At 41.7% G+C, this 23,033-nt stretch overlaps 1 protein-coding gene and 1 long non-coding RNA gene across 2 annotated transcripts in view; one reads left to right on the top strand and one right to left on the bottom strand.

Moving 5' to 3' along the window:
- Window positions 1–23,033, bottom strand: part of LOC116046776 (NACHT, LRR and PYD domains-containing protein 12-like) — an 83,834-nt gene that overhangs the window by 16,576 nt on the left and 44,225 nt on the right. Inside the window, exons 10-12 of the mRNA XM_035996641.1 lie at window positions 20,951–21,124; window positions 18,889–19,056; window positions 13,396–13,569 (exon numbers count right to left, since the gene is read on the bottom strand). Of these exons, the coding sequence (XP_035852534.1) occupies window positions 13,396–13,569; window positions 18,889–19,056; window positions 20,951–21,124 (516 nt within the window). The remainder of the gene's footprint in view (window positions 1–13,395; window positions 13,570–18,888; window positions 19,057–20,950; window positions 21,125–23,033) is intronic.
- LOC118494129 lies at window positions 2,023–22,413 on the top strand. Its single transcript, XR_004896191.1, has 3 exons — window positions 2,023–2,319; window positions 10,744–10,749; window positions 22,404–22,413. It is a non-coding gene; the product is annotated as an uncharacterized LOC118494129 (long non-coding RNA).

Below are 23,033 nucleotides of genomic sequence, written 5' to 3'. Positions count from 1 at the left end.
CTGAGTGGTGGACAGTTAGAGATGGTCCTCTCACCTCTGAGCTTTGGTCTGGCTGTCATGTTCCCCACACAGAGTGGCTTTAGAGGGAGGGACTCCCTCCTCTCTGTCCTCACACTGACTCATAGCAGAGTCCACACCTTCATCTGGAGAGGAAACACTGAGAGCAGCAGTCCAATCATTCATCAGCACATCATCACCCATTCATCCCTCACATCATTTCTCTGAAGAAAAAGCCAAATATCAGCAGCTGGTGCTCTGATTGGCTGCTTGTCTCTGTGTCATATCAGTGTCAGTTGAATTCTTTTGGCTTGTTGGACTGTTGCTCAGACTAAAGAAGCAGTTAGAAAACATGACTGAACTCGGGGAACTACTATCCATGTGTTACTACTAACACATGGATCAATAGTGGTTTGTTATTGGACAGAGAAGATGAGCTGCATCAGCTGCTCTACTTCTATCAGTCCACTAGATGGCCTCATGGAGCTGTTAGGAGGATTAAACTGCTTCATAGAAATCAGAGCTGGATGTCACTTTGTGTGGCGAAAGTCAAAATAATTACCTCCTATGTCCTTTCCTAACCACTTCTCCTTAACCCCAATGTTGAAAGTCATGAGGTCAAGGAAAGATGTGACGGATAACTCAAAAGGAATTAGGAAAAGACAGCCGCGGTGCTCACAGAATCCGACTGCCCTGACACGGCTACGTAACTATATTACCGACGTGAGTCTGCCGGTAAAACTACACTGTTCTAAAGATGGACACAGAAAGCACATCTGGATACTTCACCCCGTGTGTTCTCACCATGTTGTTTCATGCTGGCTCTATAAACGTGGACAACACGGTGGAAATATTACTTCATCTCTGTTTATTTTTCCATCTTATTCTGCATTAATTATGTCTTTTAATGTGAAACAATCACTGCATGTCATTTAGTTATTATAAAGCACGGAGCTGTAGGCTGTTTCTTGTATGTACTACAAAACAAAACCAAAAAGGACTATTTGGATGATTCAAAAGAAGAAACCAAAGAAGCTGCAGAAATCAGCTGGAGGTGTAGTTACTCACTGTGACCACTGGAGGTCCTCCCTCCAACTATTCTACTCCTGTCTGATCTGCTTTTCCTCCTCTTTTCTTCCTTATCTCTCTCCTCATCTTCCCCTCCCTCCTTTCTGTAAACTGGTTTCCTCTCCCATCCCTCCTCCTTCTTTTCCTCCCTCTCTCCTTCGTCCCTTCTCACCTCTCTTCTCTCCTCACCCCTGATCTTCCCCTCCCCTCTCATTCTCCTACTCCCTCTTTCTCTGCTCCCGCTCCTCCCTCTCCTCCCCCACTCCCTCCCTCTCTCTCTATCCTCCCTCCTCTCCTCCCCCCTCATCTTCCCCTCCCTCCCTTCGGTAAACTGGTTTTCTTCCGTTCCATTACTGACTAAAGTCAACACACCTTGAGACTTTAATTTGGACTTGAGATGTTTTTCCAGCGAAGACTCGAAGCACACGAGGAAACGTTTTAAAAGGTCGTCTCTCCTGCTCAGCTCCTCTTTAACACAGAAAAACCTAAAGAGGAAAGTACAACAGAAAAGTGTCTCAGACAGTAGAATTAAGAAAAGCTCAACTAAAACCTGCTGATTAATGATTAATGTGTAAAAAGATCATGCTAAAAACAAGTTCCCATTAAATTACAGTAGAATGTAAAACATTCTTCTACAGATAGTGGCTGAGGAGAAATCCACAGACAGACATAGTGGAATAAAATAAATGTTTTCTTTCCAATAGTCTGAAAGAAGATATCTTATGGAAGATAACAACAACCACAACAATCAAAGACGTCATCTCAACCAATCACAGCTCCACTTACTGAACTTTCAGCCATGAACTTCATCAGTGTGCAGCTCTCTTCTGTCCTCAGCAGGTCTGTGTAGAAAGGGAGCTTCAACTTCAACTTCCAACAGACAAAGTGAAGTGACGCCGTTTCTTATCATTAACCAGTGTGTGTGTGTGTGTGTGTGTGTGTGTGTGTAAATTAGTAACTCTGCCTTTTGAGTTAATCTTTCCACGCACCTTGCGGCTGCATGCATAAAATAACTTTATCAGTAGTGGCCCATAGAGGTCCATAGGGGTGCGGCCCTTCTGGCATTTTCCCAAATTCCAGATGGCCAGTTCCAGATGGCCAGTCCGTCACTGCTTGAAAACTTGACCAGCCTCTATGAAAATGACAGGCCTTCGGATGATGTCTTCTATCATATCATGAGAGCTCCAGTGATCCAGAAGTAAATGAATGAGTGCCTTTTTGTTTTCATCATTTGTGAGAAAACCATTCCAATCAGTGGGTTGATGAACATTCAGCCCATTAACTATAAAATGTTCACCACAATCTCTGTGATCTCTCTCAGCTGATTTTGGTGAATAAAGACGGTCAATGTAAGTGTCTGTGCTGAATACTGTTTCAGCTGCAGCAGGTAGACTTTTGAAGGTGTGCTCTGATATAGTCTTCATTGTCCGTGGTATATCGCGCATGTTTTTTGCGAAAAAGCCATCGATTGTTGAGATGGAGTATGGCGTCAGAGTCAAGGGATAGGTCATTAGGTCAGAGATGCTAATTTGTGACTTAAGTTCTTGTGATTTGATGAAGATCTGAAAGATAAACCCACTTGTGGCCTTGTACTGGATCACTTTCTGGTTTGATGCCACAAGCTTCCTTTCAGGTGTGGTAGACGACATTGTCTTGAATCTGTTCCTCTTGATGGGTTCAAAGAAAAAGACCTTTTTTGTTTGAAGTCGATCACGGATGAACTTCTCTTTTTGAGTTTTGCCATTTTTCAGGGCATTCAGCACATCATAGCGCACGGCACCTCTTCTGGCATTGTGACGTTGGCTCACTTCATAATTACTGGTTATTCCACAGATCCCAGCAGAATATGTCCCAGACCCTGAGTTTGACTTGAATCAACCTACAAGTAGAGTGGGTGCCTTACATGTAGAAAAATACAGGACACCAATCTCCCAATAGAATCAATATCTTTCTATAACCAGAAAAATAGATCAAGTTACCTCCAAATTGTCTTTGCTGAATAACTTCAGGATGTGACATGAAGGGTTAGGGTGTTGGTTGGTTAGTGCAGTGATGTAGTCTACCCACTTAAAAATGTGCTATGATACGCAACAACATATATTTTTGTGACAGAACTTTCACTTCAGATATTTGTATTCACAAATACGGGGTTGAGTAATGTGACAGCAAACAAAACTAACACTGCAGAACATGCAGAGAAACTTTTCTCATCTTTCACTGACCTGCTCCTCGCTGAGCGCAGTGCGTAGTGTGTATGTAGCGACCGAGCCCCAATGCTGCCCTACACTAACACCAGTATCCTCCCTTCACCACATTAAGACTAATATAAGGAGCCTATCTTATTTCATCCTCGTTGCTTTGGGGTCAACTCTTGTGATCCAGGCTCAGGTCCCTGATGTGAAAGCCCCTTACTGCTTTATATTCCATTATATTATATTTTTGATATATTTTGAATATCATCTGTGTTTTCCTTCTCACAGGATAAATAAAGGTATTCCCACCATAAATTGGTGCATAAAAGTGTATCAGAATGCAGGATATTAGTCTTTGGTGCTCAAAATAACCCTGGGGGAGGACACCCAGACCCCACACTTTTATATGCCCCCCCATTCTAAGCCAGAAAAAAAGAAGAAGTGCTACAGTATACCAACTACAATACATTAGACTACACCACTGGGTTAGTGTGTTTATGTGTGTAACTGATTTGAGGTACAGTGGAGAACGTTGGTGATACCAGCTGTAATCCTCTAGCTAGAAAGGTCATCTTGGGCTTAAATTGAAGCTTATAAACTTGGGAAGTTTTTCATGTACATTTGAGGCAGTGGTAGATATAATAAAATGCTTGAAAATGATCACTTTTGATGACAATTTGTCAGGCGGACAGACATTTTTTTGTCTTTTGGGGTATGTTGAGGGTGATATTTGACAGCAAAAATGCAGCAATCCCCAGAATCTATTTCTGCTAGTTTCCCCTATGTGTCAGGATACACAATGCACAATATTAGGGTTATATGACCATTTATGTAGCTGCAGTACCTTAATATTCACAATTACATCATTCCGCCAAAAGCTTTTCCCAAAAAGGGTGTTTTTTGGCCCCTGAGACCAAACGGGGCCGAGTTGGGGGGGGTCGTTATCAACTTGTGATGGCCCAAGGTATAAGATAATAAGAAATAATAGTGAAAAAAAGGTAGCAAAAAACATCCTGAGGAGTGGACCTGGCTCCCGGCCTATATGTTATGCCGTCTTTTTATCATCTTTTTATTGTCTTTTGACACTATCAGCTGCTAATTTCATTTTGTTTATTGAATTGTAACTTTTTCTGTCCTTTAAGCTGCCCCATCTTCTGTTTTAATATTACAATGGTGTGTACATGTGTATTGATGTGTATGTGCTTTTGTTTCTTCTGTCAAAGCACTTTGTAAACTATTGTTTTTAAAGGTGCTATACAAATAAAGATATTTTATTGTTTGAATAAATCCCAAATATTCTCTGATTCCAGGTTCTCAAACTGTGAGGATTTTTCTTTGTCATATATAATATTAAAGTGAATTAATTTGAGATTTAATCAGTGTTGACAGAGACTAACTAGCATCAGCGTCCTCCAAAGAAACAGATATTCAGAGCTCCATTAGTGCGTGACATTGCTCAGACTGTTGAACATACAGATGTCATGTTCTGCTTCAGCTCCTCCACAGTTTGGTCCTTGAACAAGGACTTTAAATCTCTGTGACCACCTCAGGAGCTCCAGCTTCAGATGTGTGTGTGATACAGACACACACACATCTGGAGACACATGTTCTCTATCTCTACCAAAGATCACTTGTTGTATTAATATAAAATCAAATCTCAAAGCATGTTTCTCCTTCTGTCTGGTTTGTCTTTTATTTGTCTTTGAATGACAAAATAAAACATCATCAACACATTGAACTAATTCCAAGGATAAAAAGTGAATGAATACTCTGTGTGAGGTCTGAAGAATGCATGCAGCCAGAGGGAATTCCTTTCTCTGAACCTCAATGCAGATGCTTCCTGCTGATAGTGAAGTTAGACTTTAGGTAAGCTGCACCTGCAGTACAGCTGCTGGCTGAATGAGAAACTGCAGAGCGGCATGAGGACATTTAAACAAACAGCAGCAGGACAGGGGACAGTTGGACTCACCTGACTGCAGACAGGACACTCTGTGGAAGAAGGGGATGAATAATCCTGCCAGCTGTCTGAGATCTCCATGCATCCTCTTTCATTTAAGCCCCGATGTGCAGAGTCACCACCGCTCTCCTCTCACCATCACGGTCAAGCTGCTGAGAATAAAACAAACTTCCTGTCAGAACATTCAAAATAAAACTACTATTCACCAACACAGGTTGCAACATGTTTTAGTACTACAACCTAACATACACAGCCAGCAGGTACACAGAGCCGGAGAAATACATTTCTTTCCACCAAATCCACTCGTCTGTGTAAACATACTTGTCAATAAAAATAATTCAGATATATATTTAACGTCTGTAATGTGAAAAACTCAGGATTGCAAAGGCTGACGATGACAATCTTTTTAGGACTTTTAGTAGAGGTCATGACATGTAAGTAAAGCTGATTGGGTCATTGTTAGACTTTACAATCCTGAGTTAGGGGGGTGCAGTCTTATTTTGGCATTGGAAGAGACTGCTGAAATAAGACTGCACCCCCGTAACACATTACATACGTTAATTAGGAATCAAATTTGTTTTTATTGGCAAATATCTTTACACAGACGAGTGGAATTGGTGAAATGAAGAAGGTATTGCTGCGTCTTCACGTCGGGTGAAGTCCTATTTCAGCAGGCAGTCGTTTTTAATATACATAGAATAAAACATCTACTCTTTTGATGGTCAAAAAACACAAACAATCACAAAACTCAAACAACTAGTTAATGCATAGAACATTAATCAGCAACAATTTAGTTTATTTATTTTAATCAGTGAATTTAAAACAGGTTTATTGTACATATTTGTTATAGTGTTTAACATGTTTTATTGTAATTTTCTACCATAAAAACAAACGATCAGCAGAACCATCAATGAGGTTAATTTGTTTATTTGCGTTGCCGGGTTGGCTCAGTGGGTAGAGCAGGCGCACATATATTTAGAGGTTTATGCCTCGACGCTGAGGTCCAAGGTTCGACTCCGACCTGAAGTGATGATTTCCTGCATGTCTTCCCCCTCTCTCTCCCCTTTCTCACCTGTCCTGTCCATTAAAGGCGGAAAAGCCTCATTTAGTCCAAACTTATTACTTTAATTCTACTTGAATTCATGACATGGAACTGTATCTGTACCAAACTCTTGCATAGTAAACTGGGTTTGGACGGCCCTGTTATGGTGAGTATTTATAAACCTTACTCACCCTTCGTGTTGCTCTTTTATTTTGAAGGTAACTTCCCTGTTTCCGGTCCAGCCAGTGTGGCTAACTGTGGCTACCTTCATGCGGCTCTCCTTCAGCTCGCCGCCGTAAACAATATTCTTTTTCTCCAGAGACATTTCCAGGACAGGACACCGGGCAGCAGCCGGGACGTATCGACTGCTTGTCCGGTCAAGATGAATATCTTCTTCTCCCATTACGGTCCTGAATGCTGCGCGATAAACACTAAAACACGTCTGTTTAGTTCCATCTCCCCCCCACCAAACTCCATTATAAATCTAACAGTATAATGTTGCTGGACTTACAGGCATGTGTAAACATTGTTAAACATAACAAAGGAAGAAGAATTATGACCAAGAAAGTCATAAAAAATCAGGTCCAGGCACTCAATGTTGGTTACAAATAGTGATAAGAAGGCCTTTATTAAATAGGGCAAGACATTAAAAACACACCAACAGGTGTCGGCTTGAGCTTTCCTCAGGGTGTAGTGACACAAAGGGAACATCAGAGTGATTATAGCTTGCAGGTGTGTATAGGTGAGAGCATGATATGCTCATCCTGGCCTCCAGGGGCATAACACCACAAATCCAATACACAACACATGGTACAAAATGCAGCACTTAGACCCCCATCTTCCATCAAGCAAAATGCAGAGTACAGCCAGCAAAACATGGCAACATATATTTCAGTGTTTTTACAAACATATAAAGAGGATGGATGAATCACAAAACAAAATTGTTAAACATGAATTTAAGTTTTTCTTATGAATCGTTGCTGTTTTCTGATTAATTCAACATAGCTTTATTTAAAGAACACTTAACAGATAGAATCATAATGTGCTTTACATAAAAACATACAAGATAATACATATTAAAAACTAACACAAAACAAAGTGAAGTACAAGTAAAACAGTAATTCATGAAGTGCAGACAGACAGTTTAACTGCTGTACTTCCCCAGGTCTTGTCTTTATAATCTGTATATTGTTTGTCAAAGAGGACACTATGCTGCGAGGTCTAATGGATCGATACCCATGAACAGAGATTGATGTCTGAGAGAATCTATTGATTACATTAAACAAAAGTCGTTTTAGCGGTTGGCTTGTTTTCAATCGGCATCCGAAATCTGCAGAAACCTAAACAGTTGTGGAAGACTACACAAGTGAAAATTTCGGATTCTGTGTGAAAAGGAGCAAAGAGATAGACGGGCTTGAATGTTTAAATTGACATGTGATTTATTGGCAAAAATATTCATGTTTGGTCTGTAGTGTGTGATAGTGAACAGACTGAACTTTGATTTCAGCAGCTGATCTTCAGTCAGTGTTTCTGTCCACAGGAGAGACTCTCAGTCCTGCAGAGGACACAGAGACACTGAAGAACCAGACCCGACCCTAAACCCAGGATAAAGAGTTTGAGTGAATGTGGTGTTGAAGGTGTGGAGGTGGATCAGTGAGTCAGATGAGACTGTGAAGAAGGACAGAGTGCCAGCAGGACAGTCCACATATGCTGCTACTCTACCAGAGACAGAGGAGGAAGTAAGGACTGTTTCTATCTTATTGTGCCTGACAGAGTAACCATCATCAGAGCAGATCAGACTCCAGGACTGATTATTCCCTCCAAACCCACAGTCATAACTGCCTCCTCTCCTGCGGATTCCTCTGTAACTCACTGCTATATCAACCCATCCTCTCCTCTCGACCTCCCAGTAACAGCGACCAGTCAGACCATTTCTATACAGCAGCTGAGGCCAGAAGTTAAATCTGTCTGGATGATCAGGATATGGCTGATACTCCTCCACATGTGTCACCTCCCTGTTGTCAGACAGTTTGAGGTTTCTGTTTACTGTGTTTGTGTCCAGTTCCAGTTTACAGACATCTGATGGAGAGAACAAGACACAATACAGCTGCAGGTTATCATCTGTTGATTTATTAACAACTTTACTGACAATTACTGAAAGAAAATCATTTAAACTTTCATATTCAGCTGTGAATACTGTTTAACAAACTTTAACTTCAACAATCCAGTTATAACAATTCATTTAGTTTATAAATACATCTGATGGTGATTTACAGATTTACAGCTGTATAGACTGAAAACACAGAATCTCAACAACAAGTTTTATTATTAAGATTCTGTCTCTCAGCCTGTTTTCCATTTCCACCTGATCACCTGCAGCTGGCTCTAAAACTATGTGTACGCTGGTCTGAAGTCAGTGTGACGTTCACACCTTCTGTTTATAGAAATACCAGTTTACGTGTGAAAGTATTTGTGGTATTTGTGCGTATGTGTCGTACATCTGGTCCCAGGTCTCCATTCAGGGAGGAACTGGAAGGTAAATCCACCTCAACTCACTTTATTCTACATCTTTTAGATATCAACTGTCATGTTGTGTTCATGGCTTGTAGGTTTTTAAACACTGATTTATTAAAAACATCCGGAGAAGAAAACTCATCAACTTATATGTCAGAAGTACGAGTTTACAAGCAGCACTTGAAGGCAACAACGCTCTTCTCTGATATCAGTGACAGTCAAAAGAAACAAAGTTAGCTTTCTGTTGGCTAGACTGTTAATACAATATATTTATTAGTTCTGTTGGATCACTTTGTTCAGTTTGTGGATTTTAAATTGATTGATTGAGTTCTAACATCTTTTCAGCCACACTGACAGAAAACAGATCCTGACTGATCGTCATCAGACTTCAGTCAAGAAAATGTAAAAATCTAGTGTAACATGCAGCTGAGTTCTCATGAATCAAACTTTAAACACACTCACACTTCCTCAGACCAGGTCTCAACCACTGCAGTCCACCATGGTCCGTCCTGCAGGAAGAAACAAAGTCAGAATCAACTTCATACACCTTCACTCAGATCCTCCATTAAAGCTCCATTGTGTAATTTTTTGAGTTGATTCTTAGCAAAAACCCCTTTGTTCTTTCACAAATATGTGCTCATTCATGTGTAATTACTTCCACCAACCAATCAAAGTATTCTCGTACGCGTAGAATCTGCCATTCAGAATCATTCAGAATACATACGAGCGAGTCGCTCAAATGACGGCCGCCATGTTGCGCCTCCATCTTTAAAATACATTAGCCAAAGAGGGACATACCTCTTCCTTTCACTCTCTTACACTCAGTGGCACCGTGACGAATGCCAGGGAGGAAGGGGGAAATTACTCACGACTGTCAGCAGATTTGAAAACCTGTTGAAGATGGACGCCTATTCTCTAGGACATGTAACGGAGTCGCCAAGCAAGTTAAAAAGAGAATTAAAACGACAATGCGACAGGCAAAGCAACAAGACCAAAGTTAATATTGGAGTGGCTTTTCCAAGATGGAAAGATCTCATAAGGAGCAAGGATTTTAAAAGGGATGCCAAAGTTGCCTGCTTTCTTCTCAAAAGGTAATTCTGCCTATTTGTGTAAAATTCAAAGTTTTATAGTTACTTGGCTAACTATAGCATGGTTGTGCGTAACGCTAGAACGACGTCTAGGATACTTTTCCTCGCGTCAATGATGAAAAAGGATTGTCTAGCTTGTAACATAAACGTAATCATATGTGTCGTGATTTCCCTGGCAGACAACTCACGTAATGGAGAAAGACTACAGACTCTGTACTACATTTAACAATTAGCCTACTTATTAAACACTAAATATTAATTATTTTATTATTTAAAAATCATGTGCTTAACAGTGTTACTCATATGGCACCCATTATCCTCCGTGACACACTCTTCCACTTCGCCTCCAAAACAAACAGCTCTAAGATAACAGAGCTCAGCCCATAGTTTCACTCACTCAAAGCAGATAGTATGCGTGAAATAAAAACAGGACACGTAATTTCACTGTGAGTAGTGTTTAACTACGCTAACTAACCATGTGTTGTGAACCGCGTGTAGTGATTAAAAAAAAACAGCTGTCTCTCAAAAACACCCAGGACGTTGAGAATCCACCGTGAGAGGTGATCCAGTGTTCCAGTCACTTCGTCATGTATTCACTTTGTTGGAACAAGAGAAGAAAGCCTCACTGATGTGAAGAACAGGACAGAGAAACATATAGAAATGCTCTCTGCCTGCCATATGCCAACGCTCCAGTAAGTCCACTCCCCCCGTCCCCCCGCATTTGTTGACAAACTCCATTGCGCACGAGATGGTGAAATGGCGATTTATCCCTTTAAAATGTGAATAAACACACAATAAACTGTAAACAAACCGGGAACTATATTCTCAGACAGGTTTGCTGCAAAGCAAATCATTCCGCCCAAGTACTATATTCTTCCGCCTGAGAATATAGTTCCCGGTTTGTTTACGGTTAGAAGATGGCTGGGTCTCATGTTACGTTGTTTTTTGTACACGCTGTGACTATACAAATCACAACATGTAAATAGGAACATGTTGGCGTTATTTTGTCACTTATTGGGAGCAGTAGGATTACTGGAACCATTCACCTGCATGATCTGTGCTGGCCTGATGCCGCTGGAACCGTCAGACAGCCTTACAGCATGCACGGAGATGAGAAGGGTATGTATCGACTTGTCTAACTCTGGGGTTACGGTGAATAAGCTAAATTCCTAATAAGTCGGCGTGTTCCTTTAAGGCGGCAGGAACACTCACGAACGAAGTCGTACTTCTTGGAATAATACGGCCACCGTAGGAGTTACAACGCGCTCGGAATGGGAGGGGCTAGAAAGTAATATTCAGTTGGTTGTCATATACAATTTCACCGGTAGATGGGAGAAATTCTTACACAATGTAGGTTTAAGCATGAACCAGAGTTCATCAGTTAGTGACAGAGAAACAGTGGGAGAGCTGCTGTTGTCTGTCCGGTTTGCATTTCAACATCCACTTATATCTCACTGTGGGTGTGAACGTGAGGCTCCTGTATGTGTGTCCAGTTCCACAATAATTGAGATTAATAAAACAGTATCAACGTACGGTTTATGCAACTTTATAATACTGTAAGCTCTGCGTCTGCATATCTCTGTATTTGTGCGAATACAGTTTTAGTCATTAATCTTTGTACACAAGTACTTTTACTTTAATAACATTTATTTAAAGTAACTGTACTTGAGTACAATATTCTGGTACTCTTTCCACGTCACCCAGCGGAGAGTTACGGTCAGGTAAACGTGGACCTCCTGGACGCCATTCATCTGCATGTACAAACCGACAGACTTTCCCTTTATTTACCAGCTAACACTAGCTTTGGTTGACAAGGTGCTAACGAACACTGAACAAGAGCTTTTCGGCGACCAAACTGTTTTAATCAAATTTGATGAAATGAAACCTGATAGGCAGCTCATCCTCCCTACCTGTATACAGAAGGAACTTAAAAGAAAAAATGTGCTCAGGAAGAATGAGGTTGTGATTATCTGAAATGTTAGGGAGAATTTAATTATGATATCTGTAATATATATCCAGTCAGCTATTAAATGATAAAACAGCTTGCCAAAGTGAAAACCCCGTACACATCCTGAGTCTCTCAGACTAGAGAGTCTCCCACCGGATCACCTACAAAATCCTGGTCCTCACCTACAAAGCCCTCCACCATCTGGCCCCCTCATACCTCACTGACCTCCTCTCCCCCTACCAACCCTCACGGTCCCTCAGATCCACCTCAGCTGGTCTCCTCTCCATCCACAAGTCCAACTGCAGTTTTGGGGACAGAGCCTTCTCCAGGGCAGCTCACAGGCTCTGGAACTCCCTCCCCCAAGAGATCCGCACCTCTGAGACCCTCACCATCTTCCAGTCCCGCCTCAAGACCCATCTCTTCACCTCTGTCTATCCGTAGCCCCACGCCCCCCTCCCTTTTCATCTGTGCCTGAATCTTTTGTTGTGTTTTATTTTGTTTTCTACCTTGCCCTGTAAAGCGACTTTGAGTCCTTGAAAAGCACTATACAAATTCAATTTATTATTATGATTATGATTAAATCCAGCAGTATTATTAGCGATTGTACTGAGTAATAATTGTTCCATAAAAACCTCCAACTCAAATCTTAAATTAAGCTCTCGCGCAATCGTTACACTTAATGTCCTCGTCCAGCAGTGCCATCATGCTGCATGATGGCACTGCTGGCCCTGCAGGAGGACTAACCCCCAATGGAAGAATCAGGAGAGAAAGAGACTTCAGGGACCACGACAATGACTGGCTAATAGGCTAGCCGATTTCGATTCCCTAAAGCTAAGCTAAGTGTTTTTTTTAAATAAATATTATATATAATCTTCAACTTTATCACTAAGGCATGTTTGGATATAATATATAGTTCTGTTAAATCTTATCCTATAGGTCTGGTATATCGAAGCTGTCCCCGAGTACCGTAATGCCTGCCGTTTTGGACGTATTATTAATATATGTAGTCTATAGATCAGGTTTCCCTACCCTGTGCAAGAACAGGCCGAAATTATAATTCAATTTGCAGCAATTCCTGAACGTCTGAGAAGTTTTTTGCTTTTTCTCCGCCAGTCATCATGATTCGGTGTAACGAAAGAACACCTGCCAGGGTCATTAACATACTGATCAGCATTCATGAGGTGCTTTGCATTGACTATTTATGGTTAAAAATGGGTGTGTACAGGGCGGGATAAGAGGCTGATTCACGTACGCACACTTGTGGGTAATCTGTGCTTTATAAAGGGAACATTGCTTACAGATGTGCGTACGCACGGTTTTGTAAATCTGAATTTTTTTTTGCCATACGCCATTTTTGGCTTTTGGGCATACGTACACTTTTAGTAAGGATCCTACGCACAGTTTTATAAATGAGACACCAGATCATTATAATTTTTCTTATTGTGACACATTAGGTTTTCCGTGACTCTTTTATGGTTAAAAACCCGATGTCACAAATATGATACGATATTTACCTAATCTTGTTTAGTCAGTCCACTAACTAATTAACATACAAAGAAAATAACATCTCAGAATAACTGAACACTAACCTGAGAGTTTCCAGTCTGCAGTGTGGACTCTTCAGTCCAGCCGACAGCTGCTTCACTCCTGAATCCTGCAGCTCGTTGTTACTCAGGTCCAGCTCTCTCAGACTAGAGGTCTGGGAGCTGAGAACTGAGGACAGAGCTTCACAGCTTCTCTCTGACAGCTTACAGCCACTCAGTCTGAAGAGGAATCAGCAATACATAAGAAAACAATTACAAACAATGGTTGTTTTAATAAGGGAGACATCAGATTTAAGGTAAGAGACGTAACCTCAGAGTAAAACATTGTTTGTGATTCTGTGAGAATGACTGATTGTTATTTTGTTCTGTTGCAGAACCTCACCAGTCAGTGAAGTTGCACTTGTTTGTAGTTCTTCTCATTGACCGTGCAAACAGCTGAGCATTTCTACATTCACTTATGACTGTCAGAGTGGAAATGAGTCTCCTATATGTGCGCCCAGCTCCATTAATAACACAGAATCAGCCATACGTACAACTTAAGGGGTCATGTTGATGATGTTGTTCACCTTTTAAACATTTAACGCAGTAACGTTTACTCAGAGTACATATATACTGACCTACTTTTTACTTTGGACTTAACTACATTTGTACAAATGTATTTTTAAATGAGTAAAATGTCTTTAAAATAACAGTACTTTTACTTGAGTACAATATTCTAGTACTCTTTCCACCTCTGCCTGACTCATACATGCAGACACAAAGAAACAGACGCAGCCTCTTGTCCAAATACTTGTCCCCTTAAATATGGGGTCCAAACATAATTCCTGCATAGTCCATTCAACATAGCTGTGAATACTCTCATGTTGAAGCTGAGAGTCTGCACTGTAAGCACATAATCATTGTTTGATTTCAAATCCAGAGCCAAAATAACAAAATGTTGTCATTGTCCAAATACATTTGGACCTAACTGTATATCCAAGTCAAGTTTATGTGCTGTGAATCAAGACATTACAATGTTGACAAGCTCCTGAGTCAGCTCTCTCAGACTAGAGGACTTCTAAACCTCATTCACTCCTTTTTTTATTTATTTTTTTTAACTTTCCTTTATTGCTTTTTTTAGGTATAGTTAAAGATGGAAAGAACAATACAAAGTAAAGGATGGAAGTTGAGAAATTAAGGGAGAACAGTGCCTGTTGGGGGACATTATACATTACATACAAGCCAGTGTTTCCCACACAGACTAATGTGTGGCGGTGCGCCTCACTAACAACAATTTTTTTTTTAAACGCTATTTAAAACACGTTCTTCTGCATTTCCTTTCCCTGCTCTCCTCTGTCTCTCTGTCACTTTTGTCTCGCTCACACACACACACACACACACACACACACACACACACACACACACACACACACACACACACACACACACACACCTCCTCCCACCGTGCGGTGTTTGGTGTTTTTAGCCTACAACGTCGCCTTCCAGGCAGCGCGGCAATTGTTATGTTTAGGGTTAAGGTGAGAGTTACAGCGTCTGTCTCCATCAAGGGGAGAAGACGGCTGGCGAAATTCACAAGTTCATGAAAGGTTGGTATCTATCTCATGAACACCTTTACACAATCACACATTCACAATCACTGACCCGACTCTTAGCAAACAAGCGATTGTGCCTGCTTTAGAAAGTTAACTGGTCGCAAGTTTGCGGTAAAATGCAGTTGGGTTGTCGAGGTCAAAAGACTATATAGCAGCTGTGAATCAAATAAACGTATTATAAATAATGTTATGTCATTTTTTACTCTTACACTGAATGTTTGCTGCTTCAATCCAGTTGAGTATTGAAAAGTATTTTCCGCGACTGAAAAAGGCACGTGTTGAGGAGGAGAACCAGCCTGAACCGGAGGTATCAGTCTGAGACAGAGCTCAACGGTCCAACCAGTGTAATTAGTTATGTTATTAATTTGTTTACAATATTTTCAGGCTTCAACCAGTGAAAGACCGGGTCAGGGAAAGAAAGAGATAGATTCGTTAGGCATTGAAGTAGGAGAGGAGGACAGCATCCAACAACATGTCCGAAAATAAGTATCCCCCCCACTGCCGCCACCGCCACAAATTGCTTTCGAATCTGTGGGAAACACTGCAAGCAATATTTTACACTTATGTCTCTTTTTTGCCAAGTACATTAGCCATGTATCCCAGCCTTTAGAAAATGAGTCTTCCATAGTTTTTAATCTATATGTGAGTTTCTCCATCATTTGAATGTCACTGATAGTGATCAGCCATTGTCTGTGTTCATGTGCATCAGTCTGGAGCCAGTTCTTAGTGATGGCCTTTTTTGCACAAGTAGAATCTTGACCAAATATTGGTCTCCTTTATGCACAGATCTTTCCAAGTATCCCAGGTATATTAACTAGACAGGTTTGGGGGATGTTGTAACCTAGTACCTCACATAACACAGAGTGTATACGATTCCAGAAATGTTGTATTTTCCTGCAGCTCCAAAACACGTGTATGATTCGGATCCATATGATTGCATTGTCTCCAGCAGGGTTGTTGAGTATTCATGTGTTTACTAGTAATCTTGGGCGTGATGAAAAAACTAATTTGGTTTTTCCAAGTGAATTCTCTCCATCCGTGTGACTGTGTAGTTGTCTGGTGTACTTTCCACATCTCATACCACATCTTGTCCGGGATCTCTTCATTCAGTTCTTTTTCCCACTTAGTTTTGACATATAGGGCCCTATCTTGCACCCAGCGCAATTGACTTTGTACACCGACGCATGTATCATTCCTATTTTGCACCCGACGCACAGCAGACTTTTCCCTCCACAGACTCACGTCGGTAAATTAGGGAATGAACTTGCGCTCCCGGGGGCGGTTCAGCAAAAAGAGGAGGCGTGTTGCGGTGCAAACGTTCCCTAGTGCTATTTTGCAGTTTCAGAAAACAATTCCGCCACAGACCAGGAAAAACCTAGTCTAAAGTCAGTGGCGCGTTATTCAGATGCTATTTTAAGGGCGCATGCTTGGCCGTAATGTAGAGTGTCACCGCGCATACACTTTGCTTCTCTCATCTCACGGATCCAGCAGTTCCCAATTTTTGCAATCCATACATAAATACAAGGAAACATATGACCTTGTTTTACACAACATTTCCATGAATCATGGATGTGTTGATGACATAAATGAGGAAATATTAGAGGACTTAAGGAGATGTGATGTTGAACTGCATATGCCGATGCCACTTAACCCAAATGCCCCAGCAGCAGCACGGGAGAGGAGACACAGAAGAGCTGCATCGTCTATAGTGAGGTAATCCCGGTCTAATGTTAGACTACATTGCAAAAATATCACCATGCATTCATAACCTCGTGATTCAGTGAGAGTGAGCCCAAAACATCGGAAAGTATGTTTTTGTGACATTTCTTTATTTACATTTTGTCAAAAAGAAATATCAATAGCAAACGTGTGTCTCCTCGGCTATGAACCACTCCTGGCGTGCGCCCATGGATGTATTAAGAGCGTGCGCCTAGCAAATCCGCCATTATAATAGCAATCCGATATGGAACAAGCGTGCCTGCTTTTAAAGGGAATGTGAGATAATGCTCTGATTGGTTTATTGCATGTTACGCCCAAACCACACCTATGAGTAATGTAGCTACTTCAGACCACCCCATTTTAGATTTGCGTCGGGCGCAAGAGTCATTTATCCCGCCGGTATAATAGCAACAGCGCCCGAGATCCGCCCACAAAGCTACTTGCGTTTGGCGTTTGATACCTGCGTTTCAGATCGTTAAAATAGGGCCCATAATGTTGAATAATTTTTAGCTTCCACCAAACAAGTATACAGAATCGACACTGTTCTGGGAAGTTCCCTTCCCACTTTCAGCTGTTTAATAATGGAATACCACGTTTCCAGGGTGAATTTTGTTATTGAGTCTAATTCTTCCCCATCTTTAATATGGGCAGGGATTTCTCTTTGCCCTATAAGTGGTTGAATCAGGGGCCCAGACGCAGGTATTTCGATTTCTTTCCATCAAGCTACATATTACAGGTGGGAGGCTGACCACCTGGTGACCTGGTGCAACCAAAACAATCTAGAGCTCAATGCTCTAAAGACAGTGGAGATGGTTGTGGACTTCAGAAAGAACCCAGCCCCACCTGCCCCCATCACCCTCTGTGACTCCACAATTGACACTGTGGAGTCTTTCCGCTTCCTGGGAACTACCATCTCCCAGGACCTCAAGTGGGAGCTGAACATCAGCTCCCTCGTCACGAAAGCACAACAGAGGATGTACTTCCTGCGGCAGCTGAAGAAATTCAACCTGCCAAAGACAATGATGGTGCACTTCTACACAGCCATCATTGAGTCCATCCTCACATCCTCCATCACCATCTGGTACGCTGCTGCCACTGCCAAGGACAAAGGCAGGCTGCAGCGTGTCATTCGGTCAGCTGAGAAGGTGATTGGCTGCAATCTGCCGCCGCTCCAGGACCTATACGCCACCAGGACTCTGAAGCGTGCTGGAAAGATTGTGGCTGACCCCTCCCACCCCGGACACAAGCTCTTTGAGCCACTCCCCTCTGGCAGGAGGCTGAGGTCCATCAGGACCAAAACCTCACGCCACATAAACAGTTTTTTCCCCTCCGCCACTAGCCTTATTAACAAGGCCCGGAACCCACCCTGACTCTCTCCAAACTTCTCCTCTGGCTCCTCATGCCACTGTACCTACTCTGCTGTAGCATTCCTTTTTAATACTGTTTAACTTATTTTACTATTTATTTAAATTTATTTTATTGTTATTAATACATTCTGTGTGTATATGTTTATACTTATATTGTTTATATTCTTTTTATCCTTCTTATATTTGAATGTGTGACATGCTCCAACAACACCATGACAAATTCCTCGTATGTGCAACGTACTTGGCAATAAAGCCCTTTCTGATTCTGATATTAGTTATTGCACCAGTAGATAAGTGGACATAATTGTGCTGCATGGAAGTATTCCCTTAGGTTTGGAAGTGCCAGTACCCACTTGTCTTTAGGCAGCTGGAGAGTGGTATATCGTATTCTTGGTCTTTTGCCTTCCCATATAAATCTAGATATTAATTTATCCCAGCTATGGAACTGGACCTGTGGTATACTCACTGGCAAGGATTGAAACAAATCTAATAAACGTGGCAAAATGTTCATTTTCACTGCGGTAATCCTGTCAATAAAACTCATCGGATAAGTTGACCAGTTTTCAATATCTCTCCTTATGTTGTTATCAATATCTTCATAGTTATTTCGGTATATCTTTGACAAGTTTTTGGTTATGTTTATACCCAAATATTGAATTGATTTCACTTTCCAATTTAATTTTAGTTCCTTTAATTCTTGATTTGGAGAGCAGTAAAACATGAGAATTTGTGTTTTAGATATGTTTAGTTTGTAACCTGAATATACTCCAAACTCATTCACTCTTCTAATCTTGTTTAGTCAGTCCACTAAATAATTAACATACAAAGAAAATAACATCTCAGAATAACTGAACACTAACCTGAGAGTTTCCAGTCTGCAGTGTGGACTCTTCAGTCCAGCCGACAGCTGCTTCACTCCTGAATCCTGCAGGTTGTTGTTACTCAGGTCCAGCTCTCTCAGACTAGAGGACTGGGAGCTGAGAACTGAGGACAGAATTTCACAGCTTCTCTCTGACAGGTTACAGCCACTCAGCCTGAAGAGGAATCAGAATAACATACGAAAACAATTACAAACAATGGTTGTTTTAATAAGGGAGACATCAGATTTAAGGTGAGAGACGTAACCTCAGAGTAAAACATTGTTTGTGATTCTGTGAGAATGACCAGTGTTTCCCACACATAGACTAATTTGTGGCGGTGCATTATACAATCAACACCGGCTGCCACATATTGCATTTCGTTATTATTATTTTTTTAACGCCATTTAAAACATGCAGCGTATTCATTCAGCTGCATTTCCTTTCCCTGCTCACCCTCCATCTCTCACGCGTCTCACTCTCTCTCTCTCACACACACACACACACACACACACACACACACACACACACACACACACAGCCAGCCCCTCCCCTCCGTGCACACAGCGTCTGTCTGCATCAAAATGAGACAGCTGGCGAAATTCACAATTTGAAGTAGAAGTAGATAAGTAGAAGAATAATAGTGGGCCTAAAATGGAACCCTGGGGGACCCCAAAGATCATGGGCTGACAAGTAGAGTTATGATCATAGACATGGACATACTGTTCCCTCTCGTATAAATAACTTCTGAACCATTTAAGTGCTAGACCTCTGATACCATAGTGATGCAATTTGTATTTGTATAATAAGAAGAAAAAAAGAAAATACCAACACCACATTTTCCCTCTTCAATGCAGTCATTTATTTGTTCTATTAGGTCGAGTATTGCCATAGAGGTTGTATTCTTTTTTCTAAAACCGTATTGAGAGGGAACAAGAATATCTAGTTTATGAAGATAGCCACTGAGTCTGGTGTATACTACTTTCTCCATTACTTTGGAGATGGTGGGTAGAATTGATATGGGCCGGTAATTGTTCATATCATTTCTGTCGCCCGATTTGAAAATTGGAATTATCTTAGCAATTTTTGTCATTTTAGGTACAGTGCCAGTAAGTAAAGAAAGGTTGATGCAGTGAGCCAGTGGCTCTACAATGACATTTGCAATGGCTTTCATGATCTTACTACATATTCCATCTACACCAGCGGTGTACGAGCTCCTCAAGTCCAAAATTATCCTGAGGAGCTCAGTACTATCTGTCGGTATCATGAAAAAGGAGTTAATGTAGCTACCAGAAAGAAAATGTTTGAAGGTGACACCCTGGGGTTGATTTATCTTCTTAGCCAGATTTACACCTATTGAGGCAAAATGATTATTAAAACTCCGTACAAAATCAGCTATGGCATCACCAAAGTCAGGTAGAGTAGTAGGTTTATGTCTCCTGTTGAGGACTTCATTTAACACATTCCATGACCTCCTGCAGTCCCCCTGTGACGCTTGTAAGAGTTCAGCGTAATGGCTTCTTTTGCCATTTCTTATGATCTGCGTTAGTTTATTTTTATAAGAAATATATTTCTCTTTATTTAAGCTAGAAGGATTTTTTATGTAGGATTTATACCCACGTGTGCCAGACTGCCAGTAGGCTACATTCATTTAAAATTAAACATTGCAGTTGGTGCTAAGTGGAGCGTCTGTCATAGTGTGATTGGTTATGTCGTTGGCATTAATTCTTAATTTCCCAGGAAGCTGATCGCGGTTACGTGTCAGTTAAACTTTTCATCTCCAATCCTATCTGTATTTGTAAGAATTGGCGCTGTCCTGAGATGATAGCCTACTTTACGGCTTTATTATCGAGTTAATAGGCGTGTGTGTTCATGTCGGCCGCTGTCCCTTTCCTAAGGTTCTGAAATGCAAAAACATTTTGACTACTTTTTTTTTTTAATTTTTTTTTTTTTTTTAAGGGCATGCGCCTGTGAGCACCCACGGAGGAAAACATAAATCAATCAATTTAGTCAGTCCACTGAATAATTAACATACAAAGAAAATAACATCTCAGAATAACTGAACATTAACCTGAGAGTTTCCAGTCTGCAGTGTGGACTCTTCAGTCCAGCCGACAGCTGCTTCACTCCTGGATCCTGCAGGTTATTGTTACTCAGGTCCAGCTCTCTCAGACTAGAGGACTGGGAGCTGAGAACTGAGGACAGCGCTTCACAGCTTCTCTCTGACAGGTTACAGCCACTCAGTCTGAAGAGGAATCAGCAATACATAAGAAAACAAAAGCAATTTTTCTGAATGAAGAAAAACCACATTTAATCTGGATAGTTGTGTGTGCACGTACAGAGCTTTGTTGAAGGCTTTGACCACTGGCAGCAGCCTCAGAAGAGCCTCCTCTGAAGCAGAGTATTTCTTCAGGTCAAACACCTGCAGGTTGTTGTTACTCAGGTCCAGCTCTCTCAGACTAGAGGACTGGGAGATGAGGAATGTGGACAGAGCTTCACTGCTTCTCTCTGACAGGTTACAGCCACCCAACCTAAAAAGGATATTCAGACAGTCCATTTAATGATTGATAAATTAAGAAAAAAAGAACTTAGGTAGTAATCTTTTATTAATAAAGGTAGAATAACCTGAGAGTTTCCAGTCTGCAGTGTGGACTCTTCAGTCCAGCCGACAGCTGCTTCACTCCTGAATCCCGCAGCTCGTTGTTACTAAGGTCTAGCTCTCTCAGACTAGAGGACTGGGAGCTGAGAACTGAGGACAGAGCTTCACAGCTTCTCTCTGACAGGTTACAACCACTGAGTCTGAAGAGGAATCAGCAATACATAAGAAATATATTAGAAACAATGGTATATGAATATAAACTCCATTTAATCTGGATAGTTGTGTGTGCACGTACAGAGCTTTATTGGAGGCTTTGACCACTGGCAGCAGCCTCAGAAGAGCCTCCTCTGAAGCAGAGTATTTCATCAAGTCAAACATGTCCAGATCTTTTTCTGATGACAGTAAGATGAAGACCAAAGCTGACCACTGAGCAGGAGACAGTTTATCTGCGGAGAGACTTCCTGAACTCAGGTACTGTTGGATCTGCTCTACTAGAGAACGATCATTCAGTTCATTCAGACAGTGGAACAAATTGATGCTTCTCTCTGCAGAAAAATTCTCACTGATCTTCTTCTTGATGTACTCCACTGTTTCCTGATTGGTCTGTGAGCTACTTCCTGTCTCTGTCAGCAGACCTCGTAGGAGATTCTGATTGGTCTGCAGTGAAAGACCCAGGAGGAAGCGGAGGAACAAGTCCAGGTGTCCATTTGGACTCTGTAAGGCCTTGTCCACAGCACTCTGGTAGAAACGTGTTGATGTTGTTTGTTCACCTACCAGCAGGTTGACTCCAGAGTTGATGAATGCCAGATGGACATGAAGAGCAGCCAGAAACTCCTGAACACTCAGATGGATGAAGCTGAACACCTTGTCCTGGTACAGTCCTCTCTCCTCTTTAAAGATCTGTGTGAACACTCCTGAGTACACTGAGGCTGCTCTGATATCAATGCCACACTCTGTCAGGTCTGATTCATAGAAGATCAGGTTGCCTTTCTGCAGATGCTCAAAAGCCAGGTTTCCCAGAGACTCCATCATCTTCCTGCTCTCTGGACTCCAGTGTGGATCTGTCTCAGCTCCTCCATCATACTTGATGTTCTTCACTTTGGACTGAACCACCAGGAAGTGGATGTACATCTCAGTCAGGGTCTTGGGCAGCCCTCCTCCCTCTCTGGTCTTCAACATGTCCTCGAGAACTGTAGCAGTGATCCAGCAGAAGATTGGGATGTGGCACATGATGTGGAGGCTTCGTGATGTCTTGATGTGGGAGATGATTCTGCTGGCCTGCTCCTCATCTCTAAATCTCTTCCTGAAGTACTCCTCCTTCTGTGGGTCAGTGAATCCTCTGACCTCTGTCACCATGTCAACACACTCGGGAGGGATCTGATTTGCTGCTGCAGGTCGTGTGGTTATCCAGAGGTGAGCAGAGGGAAGCAGTTTCCCCCTGATGAGGTTTGTCAGCAGCACATCCACTGAGGTGGACTCTGTAACATCTGTCAGGATTTTAGTGTTATGGAAGTCCAGAGGAAGTCGACACTCATCCAGACCGTCAAAG

The sequence above is a fragment of the Sander lucioperca genome, chromosome 21, assembly GCF_008315115.2.
Source record: "Sander lucioperca isolate FBNREF2018 chromosome 21, SLUC_FBN_1.2, whole genome shotgun sequence".
NCBI lineage: Eukaryota > Metazoa > Chordata > Actinopteri > Perciformes > Percidae > Sander > Sander lucioperca.
The sequence above is the reverse complement of the archived record's forward strand: the minus strand, read 5'-3'. Positions and strand labels throughout refer to the sequence as shown.